The 19,298-nt window shown below is 35.1% G+C and overlaps 1 protein-coding gene across 1 annotated transcript in view; it reads left to right on the plus strand.

The window, feature by feature from the left end:
• The window catches only part of LOC147067448 (uncharacterized), a 62,598-nt gene extending 50,760 nt beyond the window's left edge, over positions 1-11,838 (plus strand). Inside the window, exons 10-15 of the mRNA XM_085953974.1 lie at positions 416-545; positions 1,764-1,973; positions 3,839-4,147; positions 4,647-5,060; positions 5,147-6,119; positions 10,860-11,838. Of these exons, the coding sequence (XP_085810100.1) occupies positions 416-545; positions 1,764-1,973; positions 3,839-4,147; positions 4,647-5,060; positions 5,147-6,119; positions 10,860-11,095 (2,272 nt within the window). The 3' untranslated portion in view covers positions 11,096-11,838. The remainder of the gene's footprint in view (positions 1-415; positions 546-1,763; positions 1,974-3,838; positions 4,148-4,646; positions 5,061-5,146; positions 6,120-10,859) is intronic.
• Positions 11,839-19,298: the final 7,460 nt, after the last annotated feature.

A 19,298-nucleotide genomic window follows, 5' to 3' on the forward strand; every position in this document is an offset into this window, starting at 1 on the left:
AATACTATTTTATGTAATAAAAATACTTTATGCAGTCATCAAATGTTTAAAATAAATATAAAGGAAATCTTTGAAAATAGAAAAAAGCTCCATTTTGACCCACGCTGAGCACGTCCGCCCTTAAATAGTATAAATTATACTAGATTTATTTTTGACTGATTTTATCAACATTATTTGTATATAGAAAAATTTTATATTAACTATTGAAAAAAATGCAAATCCCGGGATCGTCAAATTGTAATCCTGAAATCCCAGGATCAAGATTTTGGCTCGGGATTGGATTCCCTAGTCACCAATGAGTTAAAACAAATAATACAATTCACTTATAAAATCTTCATCTTTTTTAATGTTAGTCTATGTTTTTTATAACATTTCTTATTCTAATACTTATTTATGTTATTTGTTTCCTCCAAAGCATCACTTCAAACGGCGGAGGCGTGTCAATGAGTCACGGAGGGAGTACGTCTCCGTCTTACGTCAGCTATGTGGATTCTCCTTCCAGAATGCAGCATCAGGATGAACGGCAAGATTGTCAAATTCCGGAGGCGAGTTGAATGAGTTACATATTGAACTATCCATACACTCAGTTTCTCTCAAAGATTTAATTTTCCGGTACACGTCCACTTGTCATGTCCATATCAACCGACAAAGTGGTAGAGACCGACAAGTTTAAAGTGAGGTAGCTGCCGTGGAGCCTCACGTTAAACTTGTCGGTTTCTATTTCTAAATAGATCATTAATTATTTTTTATTATTTATTTTGTTATACATCATGGTGAGAAATGGAAAATCGGAAATTCGGATAATCAAGTTTCTACTGTAGTCATACTATTTTAGAAATACCATCTTAAAATTTTTGCAATTTTATAATAATTATTATATGTACTGTGAAACTGTTGGAACAATACCTGTTACATGTATTATAATAATCATTACTATTAGCCGTGGTCGATTCGATCTTCACTGCGACGTACATCCACTGAATTCTATGAGTTCGTCGATCCAGCAGATTTTAGGTAGTCTGTGGTCGTTTAGTGAACCTCGGATACCACTGCATTTCGGTATTTGTCCAGCAATTGTCCTCTCGCCAAGCAGCATGTCCAGCCCATTTACATTTCACCTTCTTGGCTACCATTATCACATCGTATACTCTTGAATGCCTCCTTATCCATTGGTTTCTTTTGTGGTATGTTGCGCTATAATAATGTTACCCATCAATTACGTGTGTTAGGTTTGTACTCTTAGCTTTGCACTGTCATGTATTTTGTATAAAATAAATAATTATTTTTGTCTCATCAGTATAGGCGGGCCTCGACTTTCGTACGTAATTGGTTCCTGGAATTGTGTATGAATGTTGAATGTATGAAAGTAGAGTTAAAAAAGTTAAAAATTATCAAAAGGTGTACTTTAAAATATTTAAATCAATGGATAACGAGGCGTATTATAAATAGTAAACAGGTGTGAAAGGTATAAATTTGTCAAGAGACAGTTGAATACCACCCTTTTTTCTTTGTGGAGAGAGGAGAGACTGCATGGAAGCGCATAGTTTTTGCATTATCAACAAAAAATCAAAATTTTACGAAATGTACGAAAGTAGAACGTACGAAAGTCAAGTGCCGTCTGTATCTTCCTTTTTATGAATGCGTCTTCACACATGCAGTAATAGAGAAAAGATATTTTAGTTGTATGAAAGACATCTGAACCCGACATGCCTGCCGCATAAACATAGAACAAATGAAGTAATAATAGAATTGGGCGTCGACAGGTGGAAGGAGTGGACCAATCCAATATGGCGGACACGTCTCAAGTGCTGCACCACTCATACAGTCCAGGAGGATCCCCTCCGGGTCCCCGCCACCTCTACCACAAAATGTTCATTTCCGATCCTGCCAAGAAGGTGTACGGTTCTTCGGGACATGTAATGGCCGGAGGGCAATCATCGCCATCCATCGACGATGATAAACAATTCGCACAAGTAATATTCTTATCTTAATTTACTATCAATTAACTGTCAGGATATATTATTTCTTTAATTTGGCTGTTCAAGGGTTCAGAATCACATTCATTTAACTTTAGTGAATTCTGGACTAGACCAAACCAAGGTAGAATGGTGTCGGATTCTTCTGGCAGTGTAGGTGACTCCTTTAGTTGTTGGTATCGTTACTTTCAAATAACACTAACACCGTTTGAAGGTGATTTTGTCGTGGTTGCCAGAAGAATCTGTCCTTCCGCTACATCTGAGAGCTCTAGAAACAAAAACAGCATTTAGCATTTTTGAAAATTGTTGGCAAGTCAATGAAGATGTCTTATTTCTCCTTTATAGGTATAATTTCTGATTAGTATACAAACAACATTAAAAAATACTATTTTCAGAAAGTATACCTCTATAAGAAAGATATTTTTTTTTTTTTTTTTTTTTTTCGACCATGTCCGATCCTGATAGGATCATATGGGCCTCCACAGAATGGAGGTTTGCATTGACAGATTTTGTTTTTTACGAGAAATGGATGTCAGCCACTTGCTCAACCTATTAGGTCCATACCCTGACACACACAAATTGAAAAACAATATGTGTACTTGCCAGACCCAGGATTCGAACCTGGGACCCACGGCTTTATAGTCCAACGCTTATGCCGCGCGGCCACCGAAGCCAAGAAAGATATACCAGATGTTTAATGACTCGCAATGACCAATAATTCACTCAAACTTCAATTTCACAAAAATGAAAATTACCGTTTTTGTTTCTAAACCCCTCATCGATGCCAAAGCTCTCCATAGTTGGGTCGCGGCATGAAACTGAATTTCGATCGTAGTGCCATTTATTATTGCTGATATGTACTTTGAATGCAATATAGTAAATTGTTTTTCGAAAATGATTGCTTCATATTGAAAAAATTGTTAATACGTTAATTAATGTAAACTAAATATGCAATTGAAAATCGTCATTTGCTGTGAACAGGTTACCAAATTGCATTAGAAGTTAAGCAATGACTAGCACTACCATCGGAACTTGCAACTTTGTGCCGCGGCCTGAATGTTATAGATGGCCTTTATCTGTGCATGTACAAAAACATTGAATTAAAACTGTACAAAAGTAGTGTCAAATTTTATCAACATTTGAAATGTGTCGATTGAAAGGTATTTTTTTGTATTCCGCCGCAGATGGAAAACATTCTTCATGATGGATGTTCTTGATTGCTTACATACAAAAATTTCTTTGAATGAATTACATAGATAAAATAATACCCGGAGTGCAAGAACGTAGTGGTTTGCGGGCGGCGGCGCAGTGACGTCTTGCGAAACTCAAACTTATAACCGTGGGTGAAATGTTTCCAGACATATCTATATTTTGGGGCATATCATACACGGTTATACGTTTGCGTTTCGCAAGACACCGTTGCCCGCCCGTCACTGTGGCCAAGCGCTTAAAGAAATAAAACGTTGGTGTCCCAAGTATAATGTCATGTGACCAGCGACGCCATATCGAAATAAAATAATCGATACCAGTAATGGAAATATAATAAACTATTTTCCTTTATTCAACGAATAATTCAGAAGATTTGAGTATATAACATTCCATACATACATAATTTGAAAACATCTCATGCATATTATATCAACTAGAAAAATAAATTATTAGCAAGTCTAAGTACGTTATAAAAATGGAATATTGGAGTGATCCGTGACGTTAGTAATTAAGGCATTTAATTGATACCCACCTTGATTTAATATACAAAAACCGATGGTCAACATTGTAATGCAATTTGATAAGCATTTCAGTGTCGAAGTATCAATACTACGTCCTAAACAACAAAGTCAAACTTATGATTTATTTTACAGCACATGAAGAAAGAGTCATCCGCCGTATCCACGGTCACCCTCCACACCAGCAACTCTGCCTCCTTCACGATACACCATCATCATCAGCACCTCAGAGAGAGAGACGGCGGCGGAGAGAACGAGACAGACATGGAGATGGAAATGGAGGCAGGATGCGTGGATAGTGGGGAGGGAGTAGACGGGAGTCACGTCATCAGAGGCGGACCAGGGGTGGACGGACACAGCCGTGGTAACATCATTTCTGGACACCACACAGCCGCTAGCTTGAGGCACAAGTATGCTCTCCTCGAACACGAGTTGCGCCTACAGGTGAAGATATTCTCTTGTGTATGCTTCTAATTTAATCTCTATCACCTGACCTTCTTGTCAAGGCATAATTGGGTCATCGTTTGTTTTTACCATTTGGATAATGATGATTCCTAATAGACTATGCTACTAAAATTTCGTTGATTTTAACCGATTGATTGATGATTGAGGTGGATATCATCATATTTGTGTTAATGTGGATCAAACAAATTTGATCTTATAAATTTTATGAATGAGCCGCGGCCCAGCACTGTCCTTGACATTCTCAAGGCCCTCTTGGCAGAAAGGGATGGTGCGACATGCTCCTCCAACAAATTTGAACTTATGAATTTCGTTAATAATTAATAATTAAGATTGTTGTAATGACAATTAACTTATCTAGGATTGAGAAATGATTCGGCGAGTTATTTAAGTATCGATTGTGCAAAAATAAAATTGATTTCAGTAATTTTATTATAATGAACTAGAATGATTTGCAACTAAATAAATTTTAATATTGCAGAAATCACTTTCTGAAGAGTGTGAAGACCTCGGAGTGGACTCTCCGTCCGCGTCAGATTTATTTCCTGAAGCGGAACTCCTCTTCGCCGCCTCCCCCTCGTCGCAGTTTGACCAATCGCAGGATGGCTGCGTTCCGCCCCACCATCATCAACATTCACAACCGCAAACAGCTGGACCACACTCTTCTGCCATCACCCATCACCACGGCGTGCACCACGATCGCCAATCTCCGGTCATGATGATGATGTCCGGACGCGACCGCCCTCTATCCGAGGAGTCTTCCCGGATGCTGGACGAGGAGCACATTCTAGATGAAGGGGGAGAAGAATCTGATTTTGCCCGGATGCATCCCAACACCACCTTCCATTCGGGGGAGATCGAACTAGCCGATGATGCCGAAGAAACGGCTCTGAACGTGAGTATCAATTTATTCACCCTCATAGGGAACAAGTGATTCTGTATCTTCCATCTTTTTTATGAATATCATATTTTCCTCTTCAGATGTCATATGGGCCTGCATCTCCTACTGAGGTGGACGGATCCCAACTGACTCACTGCCCAGGGAGAAGGAACGAAGCGGAGCGAAGCGTCATAGAGGGCATCGGAGGAGGGGGCCGACCGACAGGTGTCGCTTACCCCCGAGCGGCGGAGGTGGCGGCTCGCTTTGGCGCTCTCGTCTCCGATGACAACTCGGCCGACGGCTCGCTTAACTCACGGGATGGACGCGACGGAAGGGAGGCAGTCGTTAATCGGGACCCCAACCTCTCGTCGGCTGAAGCATCGGGACGCCGGCATGCGGCGCGGGTCATTCGCCGGACCCGTCACTACGGTCCACCGGGTGGGAAGGATGGCTCTGATGATAATGACCCCTCGCGTAACGGTAGTGTCTTCCCAGCTGGTGGGGGCGAGGCGCGGCCTGGTGCTGTCTCCGATGCTCTCAAGGCCCTTATGGCAGAGAGGGATGGAGCGACATGCTCCTCCCCAGAGCGTCACAGCGAGCTTTTCTGGGAGTCCAATTCCAACTCCGACCGGTCAGAGGAAATTCGGCCGACGGGTCTCCTCGACTTCTCCAGCGAGGACAGCGACAAGTGCTGCAAGAGCCCCGCCTCTGCCGACGACAACTCCACTGACAGTGGCAGCCTCGACTCGCGGCCCCCACGCCCACCGCCCCTCCGTGTCAACTCCGTCATCAAGTCTTCCCCTGGAGCTGCCGACGGCCCCATCCTTCACGGTGCTCTGACGGGTGGTGGGGGTGGGGTCATTGCGCCAGGTAGGCCTCCCGTGCCTGCTCGCCTCGACGACTCGAACGCGTCCACCAGTCCCGAAGGTGATGGGAGGAGGGGGGCGTGGCGACGGGGACCCAAGGCCGGCCGTCGGGTGCTCAGTCCCCGATCCCTCTCGGCTGAAATTAACATGGGCGCCGAGATCGAGACCAGCAGCTCGGAAGGGGTCAGCGTTTTAACCAAGCCCGCCGGTGAGTTATCGCTCTCTATGGCAAGGTCAATACACCCCTTTAAAAAAATATAGAGACCTTATCTGGTCCAAAAGAATGAATATTTTTATATTTTTTTGACAAACCTAAACACACTGCCCTGTCCTCATCAATTGGAAGGATATTGACGGATTGGGTACCACATATGATATTCTTGACTACTTGCTTACTTGCCTATATCCAACAGGCACACTACACCATTGCTGTACATAATCTGTTATATATATATATATATATATAAATCCAGCTATCATTGGTGCGTCCTTTTACAGACCCCACAGTATAGCGTCCATCAGAAAGACTTGATTTTTCGTAAATTTAAATAAAGTATATTCTTTTTGTCATGCATCTGACAACCGTGAGGTATTTAAATTTTTGAAAAACGTTTATTTAAAAATATACAAAAATAAAAAACCACCTTTTAATAACCCGCTTATCGGAACTCCTTTCATATTAACTCTTTTACTCCCAGCTGATTTAGCCTAGCATATGCGAAAACTCCCAAGCGTTTTTTGACAACAAATCGTCGATTTAGTTTTTTTTAAATAACTAATTCTACACATGTTTTAAAAATTTGAAACTTTTTTTGTGTGTTCTCAATGGTGTATAAAGCAATAATAAGTAATAATATTGATAGTTTACATCAATAAAACAAAAGAAAAAAATAATGTATCAATATTTATTTAGAAATGAACGGATAAAACTATGTTTGAACAACAAAACAAGTGTGACATCATTTTTTTATTTATAATTGATATATCAAATTTTATAATATAATCTATCCTTATGTAGTAACAGAAAAAAAAATAAACATATTATTATTTCTCTATGAAATAGAATTTTTATAAAGTAATCAAAAAAAATCGTATAGTGTCAAGGTATTCAAGAATATTATTCAATTCACGAAATCGCAAGAGAATTCGATACAGTATCGATGACTAACTGATATGGAATGAAGTAATTTCAAAAAATAAGTCTCAAAGCACTAAATCATTTATAATATTATTTATATTCATGTATTTTTTCACCATCTTACCAAAAATACAGTGGCATCCATTGTTAGTTCAAAAATTACAAATTTCATTTTGTAATGTGATATATGAATCATAAAACAACTAAAAGAAATATCAGAATTTAAAATGTGTCATAAAAATAATGTTTTATTATTTTTATGACCCTCTTTGGTCTCAAGTTCGACAGCAGAGCAATTATGACTTGTGAGTTATTAGGGTATGGCATAATTATAAACAATGCCGACACTAAAATAAATGTTAGTCATCACCCACACACAGTGAATATAATGCTTCGTCTACATGAACGAAATATGACGGGAAAAAATTTGGAATAAATCGTAAATTTGGTTCCAAACTTTCGGCCGATGGATCGGCCCAGATGGAGTTTTCGCATAGGTATGGTGGGCCGAAATATCGGCCCCGTGGGAGTAAAAGGGTTAATACATTAAGGCGTCCTGCATATATTTCGTTATAGTGGGTAGCGTCTAGTGCGTCCAACTTGTATATTTCGTTAGATTATCCCAACAATCGGACGTCTTGCAACGTTGCCACTATTTCTTTACGTTTTTGTTTTATAGTTAGGTACGTTGTTATTGAATGTGAAAGCGTTCGTGCGTAATTATGAGTATTTTGGAGACTATTATTTAGAATAGAAAAATTGGAATTGTACTCGTATTTATATTATTATGTTTCGTGATATGATTGATATATGTAATGTTGGGTATTTTCCAACCTTTGTCTTTTCATTCTCCCGCCTCAATTTTCTTCCGTCTTTGCTGGAATACTTATTTTTAAGTATCGGAGATCTTGATATCTTCTATATAGTAGGTGGCAGTAGCGAAGGGTGGACGTGGGCTTTTAAGATCCGCCATAAATAGTTTTTTGTTAGTCATAGGTATTTGTTTTTATTGAAGTAAGACTACAATTTACAGAGGGTGCTGGTTTGTTTTAAAAAATCAATTAAGCCCTGCCTAAACCAAACCATAATAGTTTTGGTATACTTTGGGCGATACTACAAAATTTTACACACTTTTTCATTCATACTTATTAGTTTTCGTTGGATTACATATTATTACAAATATTGTTGGTTCATTTTTTTAAATTCAATAAACATCCTAAACATCCATAAGATGTCTAAAGTTACATTTGATTTAATTGCATAAATTTAGATATTTTATAGATAGATGAATATCTTTTGACTGTTATTTATTATGGATTGGTTTCGCAGGGTCTAATTACATTTTAAAAACTAAAAAATACCGTGTGTAAATTGTAGTCTTATTTTAATGAAAACAAATACGTATGACTGACAAAATTTTATGTGCACTATTTATAGCTGATCTTAACAGCCTATCTCCATCCTTTGCCACTGGTAGGTGGTAATTAAGTTTCAAAATTCTCTGATTCCCTTTACTCTGATAAGTGAAACTATATTTTGCGGATTCATTAATTGTATAAGCAGAGTGTTTAATATAAAATTAATAGCATAATACCTGTATAGGTACCTACATTTGAATAAACACAAAAAAACTAGATATTTATTTAGTTTATACAATGTCATCATCATTGTCCAGGGTCTAACCGATGCTGGGTGAAAGAAAAATAGTCATAAGCCACAATTTTTTTTTTATACATTCATATTTTAATAGCCAATGGATAAATCATATTATGTTTTTCCTTGTGATGTGTAGATTAATAATAGTACACACAAATAAACACAGCAAAACGGCTATGATAATATAAAAATGCTCATATCTCAAAACAATGTTTTTGTGGCATATTATTGTCTTGTAATAACCCATTCAATTGTAAAAACGTGTATCTTCGTATTTTAAACATTTCCTTAAATATCATTTTTAAAAGAAGATTAGAGGGCGGCAAACTCAAGGACCGTCCTTGACGGCAAAACCCTTAGCTATGTCACTACCTTATCTTAAAGGAAAAGCATAAAATGTAACGAAACAATGGTACTGTTCGGTTATACGGAATACAGCGGAAAACGCATTTTTAGAATACCCGATATACTGGATTATTTGTTAGTTTGGGTTAGTTTAGGTTAGGTTGGGTTAGTTTAGGTTAGGTTTGGTTAGGTTTGGTTAGATTAACCTAACAAATAATCCAGTTTCTCGGCTATTTTCAAAATGTGTTTTCCGCTGTATTCCGTATAACCGAACAGTACCGAAACAATTAATAAAAAAGGTTTTTATAATGAAATATTATTTATCTTTTATACATTGAAAATAACGTAGTATTCAATAATAATTGGGTGTCGTGACACACATAAAAAGTATTTTCATTTTATTGGTACATAATACCTTAATATAGTTAAGGTAATTGATAAAATTATACAATAGTGGATAAGAAAAAAAGGTACCTACCCGATCTGTACTTAAGAATAATCATACAAATTAATAATAGAAAATAACTATTCCTAAATAAAATTAGGTTGGTAGTTAGCAGAAACATTAGTGGATAAAAATAATAGGCACCCAATATGTACTTCAAAATAGTTACATAATTTAATAATTAAAAAAATAACAAAAATAATGCCTAAATAAAGTTAGGTTTTTGGCAAAAACACAATTATGTATAAGAAAAAAGTAACCCAATATATAATGAAAAATAGTTTAACAAAAAACAAAAATACAAGAATTACCTATAAGTACCAAAATAAAGTTAAGATGATTGATAAAAACATACGAGTATCAATAAAATAGCTGGTAATAAACTCTTGCAAAAAATTGCTAAGCTCAATAAAGTATCTTTCCCTACCAACAATAAAAATAAAGATATTTATGATACTGTACAAAAATTTAATGCTAAGTAGGTTACTAAAACTCCAAAACAGTATCCGAAACAATAACGGTAATGCGATAAAATAATAATACACACCTACCTAATTTACCATACATCGCGACTATCCGAAGGTCACATCATAGGAATGAGCAATGAATAAATAAATATTATTTTTGCATTACCCGTGCTGACATTATAAATCTGGAATACAGCGTTGCCAATCGTAGGACGTACGACACGCGACACATTGTAAACAAAAGATACGTGCACAAATATACAATCATGGCTAGTAGCGCCGTCAGCGACAAAACTGCAAACTACAAATACATATTTTGTTCCTATGAGGTAACAAAACTGCGTCTGGGCTATTTTCGTTTTTAGACTCTATGAGCGGTTGGGAGATGAGATAACGTAAAATTACATGAATTCAATTCTGCGTCCGTATACCGGACGCCGTATTACAGTTGGACGCAAGATTGAATGAAAGTGTCCTATTAGATGACGCAGTAATGATAGCGGGATGTATATATATAGCATTACTGGCAAATGTTTCGTTACTTGTACATTACATGATTAATTGTATTAATTAAAATTTTCTTGTAATGGCATGTATCAAAGTGGATAAAAGATTAATGCATATCTTTTAATGCTGCCGCCCCCTTTCTTAGGAACACTACTAAAGGTGGACTCAAAAGAATGCATTGAAGTTTCATGAACGCCGTCAATTAAAATCCATTATCGTGAGGATATCTTATCATTATTGAGGAACATCGTGAGTTGCAGGGTCTACCTACTCGTAGATATCGGCAGTGATAAATACATTTGGAACCATGAATTTAACAGCATGTGTTGATTTTGGATAATAAAATGTAGTAAATATAGCAATACAGGAGTTTTTTATTTGTCGGAGCAGGCGGTGTGGTCCATTCGGGCAGTTCCACCCCGGAAGAAGGTTCTCTAGCGGCGAGTGGTCAGCTGGGAAACGCGGCGAGGAGAATCTCACTGAGAGGCTCCGGAGGGGTGAAGAGATCTTGCCACTGCTGCGGTGGGCCTGATGCCAGTCTGGCCTCCGCCCCCCTCGCCAACGCATCGCCAGCTGCCAACGCTCACAAGAGAGCCAGAAGACGGTTGCCGCCTCCCCTGCATTGAACCCCATCGCTTTTCTTCAAAGGATTGACCAAAACCTGGGATGATGTTTTATTGTGAAGCATTATCGATGCTTCCTCAGTTAGTAAGCCTATTGCATCAATAGCTCTAATTGAAACGACCCTCGAGTTTGACTGAAAGTTTCACAATATGGCATCTAGACAAACTCTCACACACATCATTTATTCATCTCAGAAGTGCATCGGAAATCGCTTTCATCATCTTGTAAAAGATCCATCAGAAAATATTTTTCACGTTCCGAGAGAAATGTTAGAATTGTTGTAACCGAAATCCATGGCTCACTCTGACTGCGAAATGAGCTCAATTCTCATTCAAGTATCTTGGAGGTCCATACGATTTGTTTTCTTTTGAGAGAACATCATTATGTCGATGCATCAGTATTATTGTGCTCTTAGAATTTGCCGCTAATAAATGATCGTCTAAATAAAACCTGGCCGTCTGATCCGGTCAGGTGACATTGTTTTTTTTTTCAAACTTGACACGATAGTGAGAAGAAAATAGACTTTATTATTACAAATTTAAAATGATTGTGCAGTTTTAAAATACCTTAAGGGTGTCTTTGAAACGCATTTAATTCTAACCCAGTGTGACACTGTCGTAAGACTGGATTTCCTAATTTTCTATTAAATTCACTAATGTGTAATCATTTAGAAACTCTCTTCTTAATCGGTTTATACATCGAGTGATGTGAGATCCAGACTTGGAAGGCGAAACCTGGTGACAATATCCAGAAAAAATCTACCGAATTGTAATGAATGGTATTTGGAAAAGTTGTTTACCCTATATTATCAGCGGCAAAGGCTGGAGGTAGACTGATTAGATCCGACAAATAGCGTACACTAAACTTTGTCAGACATACTTGTTTTCATTCAACTAAGAATAGAAATTGCAGATGGTGTTGGTTAGTTTTTAAAATGTAATTAAACCATGCCTAAATCGAATCATATTAGATAAAAAAATATTCTTCTCTATAAAATATCTAAAATGATGCCATTCATACATAACTTTAGATATTTTATAGATGGAAGAATATTTTTTATCTATTATGGTTTGATTGGGCAGGGTTTCATCGAATTTTTAAAACCATTGCAATTTGCATTCTTGGTTTAATGAAATCAAATAAGTATGACTGAAGAAGTGTGTATTATTTTTGTCGGATCTCCATACTCTACGTCTACTACATATTATGGTTTGGTCTAGGCGAGGTTTAATTGAATTTTTAAAACTGACGAATTCCATCTACAATTTATATCCTTAGCTCTTAGTTCAATGAAAACAAATAAGTATAACTAACAAAGTTTATGTCGAATCTCCACAGCCTACCTCCGCCCTTCGCCTCTGCCCTATATTATTAATAGATGTTCATTTCTCATAGAATAACATTGAGAAGAAAGCCTACAGCGTTAAATAATATTGTTACCTCTAGTCATGATGAAAATATAAATATAAAATGATCATAAAGTATATAAAGTGTAATAAAGTTAGTTGACGGTTCGTAATAGGTATTATAATTTTTTAATGTGAAAGATTCTCAAAAAAGACCTGTACATACTATTTTAAAATTGTTAAAATGCTTGTCTATGAAAGTGCGACGATGCGGTCGCTCGCTGTGTCGCCGCACATGTATATATTATTGTAACGATCGTAGTAATACTGAAATAGGTGTCGCCATTTATAATAATTATAAAATTTGTAAAATAGTAAGGATTATTGTAATTTTTTTTTTATAGTTAACCTTTATTTTGCAAGACTTGATAATATAATAATTATTGCTTCCATGTATGTAGGAATTTTCGAAACTAGTTAGAAAAGATTGTTTTCAGCGTCATATTTACCGATCAAATGCAAATCTCTTTAACTAATGTTCACAGGCCAAAGTGGACTTCAATGCCGCATACTTATTTTAATTATAATTATAATATGCATTAATTTGAATTTATTATGCATCTTATCTTTACAGTATTTTTTTAATCAACCTTTTTAATTAATGTTACATCGTGCTACCACATGGAGCATATATTGTGAACTTCCATGGAGTGGAGATTACGTAAACATTAACAGATTTTTTTTAAATACTGAATATTATGGCAGGTGTAATGAAAAGGGTAGGCAGGTGTAATGAAAATTTTTTTAGGTTCATGTTAAATAGACTTAACGCATTCTAACCGTTGCAATGATACACGAAGCAGACTTGTACTGCAATCTCGTGCAACAGATCATCCGTCAGCGCCATTTCTGTTCTGCCAAGTGTACTATCGTCACTGTCACATGGCCACATCACAGCGCATGCGTGTTAGGACGATTCGGTATATAATTACAGCGGTTCGCTGCAGGACGCTACGGACGCCGTGCGCTAGTCTTTTTAACATGTACCTTTTTTGTTTAACCCTTTGTGGACTGACGATACTTATAAGTACTGGCATCTTAATAAGCATATACTATTCTTATTTGTAACAGAAAATATTTTTTTTCTCAACTTTCAACAACTCGACAAAGAACAATTTTTTCAACCTTAAACTAATATTATTTTGTGGACTGGCATCATTGATTTCGCAAAAATCATCTATCAAAAGGAAGTTGTCGGTGTTTTTCGACTCTTGAAATTGTCATTCTAATTTTGTGTTGTTCTTCTTGTTTTATCATATGTTATGTGCTTTTTTTTGATTTTTATAAAAAATATATCTAGGAATGTATTTTATATAATATTTATAAATTCAGCATGATTACATACAAATAGCGAACCAAAATATCAGTGGTACTTTTAAGTACCGTCAGGCATTTGCGACCATTATTTTTTTTCAAATCTAGTTTTACAAATACTATTTATTCTATGTTATTTGGATAAATGTGACATTAATTTAGTCTACAACTCTACAAAGTCATATCGTATCCAATTATTCGAAAATTCTAATATAAAAGACATAAATCTGAAGAATACCGATCTACGGCTCAGAGTTTTGAAATGTACCAAGGCCGATGAGCGTGCGCTCAATGTACTCGAGGCATACATCGTACGACATGAATCATACTACATATCGTCGTTTCCATTGCAAAATTGTATATCTGCAAAATATGCGTTTTTGACATTTTTGTATAATTAAAACCGCAAAAATCACCTTTACATACATGCAAAATTACACAATTTACAAAAATTGCATTATCGATTAAATTATGAAAACCTTTTTTGAATTGATTTAAGTGCCATACATTTTGTCAACTGTTTTTATGCTCCCCTGAAAACTTGAGATTTTGCAGATATTCAATTTTGCAATGGAAACGACGATATATACATGATACCATGTATGTATGGGCTCATACTAGGTACCTAGTTCTCTGCTACCACGTCTATCACGTTCATTTACCAAGAATTAGACACCGAGAAAAGTGGAGGGAGCTAGGGTAGGCCTTTATCCAGTAGTTTTTCCGCGTGGTTATGAATAAACTTAAATGTAGTATCATTTTTACCCATTTACGACTCACATTTGCCATCAACTTATACCTAAAAATATATTGTTTTCAGAAAAAAATGGTCCTAATTGCCTGTCTGTACTTATAAGTACCATTAATTTTTTTCATAAACGATTGTAAAAAATTTTTTTTGGAACTCTTGTTTTAGCCATACTGACATAGTACAACAGTCGAAAAATATATAAATTTTTCATTGTCAGGCAACAAAGGGTTTTAAAGCTTTATGAAAGCATAATGCAACTTATCAATATTGAATCAATTGAAGTTGATGAATTGTAACAGAGCTGCTATCTTTGTTTTGTTTTGGATATATTTACATTTACATGAAGGAAGTATTGACAGACATTTTTATTGCCATCCGTTGCTTTTTTTATTCATCTACATTTTAAAAATACAGTTTCAATGTATCTCCATAATGGAATCATTAGAAGTTATATCTTCTTAGAGAACCAACCTTCCACTAATAGTTTTCTTCGCAGCCATCCATCCATCTTCCGTATCACACGCTTTAAATATTATGTTATTGTAATTTGGTGGATATTGATTTTTTTTGCATCAATCTGTGTTGCGTAAATGGAAAAAAAACCCACTCGACAAACAGATGATGGAAGCTAAAAAAAACATTAAAATAGATGCCGTTCTGTTACGAACACCCAGTACACACACCTTATTTTTACCTAGAAAAAGTACCAGAAGAAAGTCAAAAGTTTCTATTACGCTATCAAAAATATCAAATAGAAAGTCATTAGAATTGTGAGGGGTCATAATGAAATGCACGCGCACATTTAGTAATTAGTAAGTTTTCTTTTTATTTACCCCTTACAAATTCTATTTGATGTTATTTCAAAAAGATTTCCTTTAACAGTTTTACTTTTGCAGTGGCTAATTAATTATTTTAAAATCAAAATAAACAAACTATATTCTCGGAGGTACTATGATAAAATTATTTTTATATATGTACATACATTAATGATTTTCAGTTCACATCTTCATTAAAAATTAATTTTGGTCAGTAAAATAATTTATTTAAAAAAACTAAATACAAATTACGTTTTAATAGCTTTTTAAGCAACATGTAATAATTATTTCGTGACGTTCAATACTTATTTACAAAATATCCTTGTTTGACCTTCAATAATATCTTTATGCATTACATCGTTATTTTAATTTAAAGATGTAATGGGGTATTGTTCAATCCATAACTATTTTTTATTATTTTAGGAACAGATTAATCTCTTTGGCATTTGAGACTTTCATATTTATTACACGATATTATGAAAACATCGTCGAACCATAACCAACTAAAATCAACTTTTAAAGAATGTATTGTAATATAAAACAAAACTCAAAATTAAATGTAATGTATTTATGTATATATTACATTTAATATATAAATAAAGTAATTTTTAGTGTAATTTTAAAATAGTTACTATTAAACTTATGGTGTGATGAAAGGCATGCAACCAAATGTTTCTTTTTTTTAATTGGCCAGTTTCCTACAGTTAGTTTTGTGATGAGGAAATCAATCAGTAATAACACTTTATAAATCATTTTATTAATATAAAACCTTTTTTTATCAAATTTTTCAAAAAAACACATTCATTTGATTTTTTCTTCATAATTGATATTTCTATATGGAAATCCATTATTATGCGTAAATGGTGAATTATGCTTTTTGGTGGTTTACTATTTATGTATTTATGTGAATTTTGTTCACCAAATTAATGTATAAATTTAACAAAGCTCTTTTTTGATTTTTTTATTGCTATCAAATGCATAATTTTATAGTAAAAGTATTTTTCCTTATGACCTGTGATTAAATTTTAATGATCTCGACTTTTATGACAAAAAAAAGAAAACTGGCCAAACACTGACAAAAAAAAACTATAATATTTTACAGTCGATTTTTCTGTTCTATCTATTGTATCAATGGCATTTTGCTTGATTTAATCAAAGAAAAAAATAGATTTGAAAGAAATCTACGCATATCTTTGATTGAATATTATAATTTAGTTGAAATGTACTGTACCCTTCCATGAAGAGTGACGAGATTGCAATAAATGATAATAGTATTGTATTGATCACTTCCACTCTTATATTAAATCTTTGAATACAAATTCAAATTGTTTATAAAATTGCTATATCAAAATATGATGTTCATAACATTGGTATGGCACCGAAAATATTATAGGGGATGTATTTTACAAGAACTCCCTCTTTTTTATTAACTGTAATTATTAATGTAATGTTACGATTAACAAATAGTGAGTATTGTAAAATGATGATGAATGACTTTGGCAAATAATAATTATTGTATTTGAAATTTTACGGCCGCCATTTGAAAACCGCGCATTTTCGATGTGTATGTCAGTGTTGCCGCGTTACAAAGTTTTTTAAGTCTTAGATGGTAAAAATATAAATATAACCTAGAAAAATGATAATTGTTTGATCGTGGCTTGAGAAGTCATTGTATTTAATGAAAAATATTGTTTAATTTTTGGTAATATTATATAAGGTGATTTCAATAAGTAAATAAAATGAATAGCGGTCGTTTCGAATGATGTTGTAATGTTACGATTAGAACGGTAGCGTTTTGTAGGTCTATTACCTATTTGTTAAGCTTGGCATTGATGCCAGATTTTTTTATGATTAAAAAAATTTACTATTAAAAATTTGCAACACTGACTTTCCTGCTCTCCCTGGACTCGATTTTTTTTAAAGCGCCTAATTTCGGTTGTTGCTAATAAATTACTGTTAGCATTTTATGTTTTTGTTTTAATAGGGGGAGTTTTGGCATGGAAAAATGGCGGACGGCTGTACCTTATATTGTAGTTATTTGAAAATAATTAGATTTAGCGTTAAACTTGTTCGGTTGTTTTATTTTTTGTTTTACTTACTCCTTCATTTTGTGTTGGTCGTGAAGTCTTAATAATTGTAAACGTTATTTTATAAAGTGCTGAATATTTAAAGATGAAAATAAACTAAAAAATAAATATTTGTTGTCATGTTTTACCATAATACATACATGTATGTGGCCAATCAATTTGCCCATACCTAATTCATCAAAGATATATAAGTAAGTACCTACTCAAAAACAGGTGATTTTGAATAATTTTATATTACAGTAGAACTTTGATTATCCAGACTAATCGAGGATGAAGATAGTCCAGAAAATCTCGATAATCGAAAAAATATTAATGCGCCGCGCCTATTTTACTTCTACTATTATATATTTTCTTATAGGTAATCATACAAAACTTATGATCAAAAACAAATCCGGATAACCGAGGTTCTACTATATAACAGTATCATCTTTGGCAAAGTGTTGCCAATGAGCAGATACAAAACACCTCCTATCATTGTTAGTGTTAAATTTTATGCAAATTCATAGTCCTAAATAATATCTTCAACAGTTGGCAATAATTTTTGGCATTTCATGTAGGAGTAGAGAGGTGATAACACTGCAGCAGGTGAAAAAATTCATTCACAAAACCAAGGTTCACTGAAATAACATCAGGAATAATAATAAGTACTTACATTAATTCCTAAATTTTGCCGCCCCTTCGAATATCGAGGGTTAAGAAACTAACTAAACTAAATGAGGGTAAAAAGTAAATGACATTTTGTTCAAAATATGTTTTTTGCATTATTGAATATATTGGTAGTATTGGCTTCTACCGATGAAAGCTGAATATTCCTAAAAAAATATTTACCTCAAAAACGTTTAAAACAACATCTCGTATCTACTATGGTGAACTATTCAACTAATGATAACTCGTAAATGCATCATTTTGTTTGCCGCCAGCTACCTGTCAGATGCATGTAAGTAATCCTCATACTACATACAAACATTGATTTGTAATATCAAACACGAGTGCATGCAAGTTTTTTCCCTCCTGTAAAGTTGTTATTTAGTCACTTACGAGGTGTCATTTCTTCAACCTCAATATGTTGTTATTCAGTACATCATTCACCTATTCATAGATAACATCACCTGCCCTCATGGGATGTCACTCTATTGATGGTGTATTTATAATAGTAGTAACAATACATACCAGTGGCAGTCTATCCATAGATGCGGTATATCCCTTGTAATAATTCTATAGAAGGATTTTTCTCATGTTTATCATTGTTAAATTTTTAATTTACACAACCCTTTCAAAGCTCTACATTCACAAACAATATTCGAAAAACCCAAATGTGCTGACTGGTGTAGCTTACGTTACTGAGCATCTTGCATTTGACGGATTATAATATGTGATTCAAGTTACGAATTTCCACTGCCATTTCTCTTTGAATCCACTCATTCATCATCGGCACTACAACCCAATGTGGGTCTTGGCCGCCTCCAGGAAACGTCTCCCCACTCCCCTCTGTCTGCCGCAAGCTCCCTCCACCGCCTCAGTCTCACGGATGCTGTGTCCCTTTCTATACAGTCCAGCCACCGCAGTCTAGGTCTCCCAACCCTCCTTTTCCCTTCTGGTCTGTTGAAGAGAAACCTGTTTGGTGGTTGGGTGTCTTCCATCCTTGAGACATGGCCTGCCCAACGAAGTCGCCCCACTTTCACGTATGAGACTACAGGAGGATCTTCATACAACGCATATATTTCATGGTTGTACCTTCCTCGCCACGTGCCATCTTCCTCACATACAGCTCCGAAGACTCTTCTTAATATCTTTCTTTCAAAGATATCCAGCTTCCTCTCATCCTTTTTTGA

This window comes from Rhyacophila brunnea, unplaced genomic scaffold (genome assembly GCF_057557595.1).
Source record: "Rhyacophila brunnea isolate RB1 unplaced genomic scaffold, BYU_Rbru_1.0 scaffold_4, whole genome shotgun sequence".
NCBI lineage: Eukaryota > Metazoa > Arthropoda > Insecta > Trichoptera > Rhyacophilidae > Rhyacophila > Rhyacophila brunnea.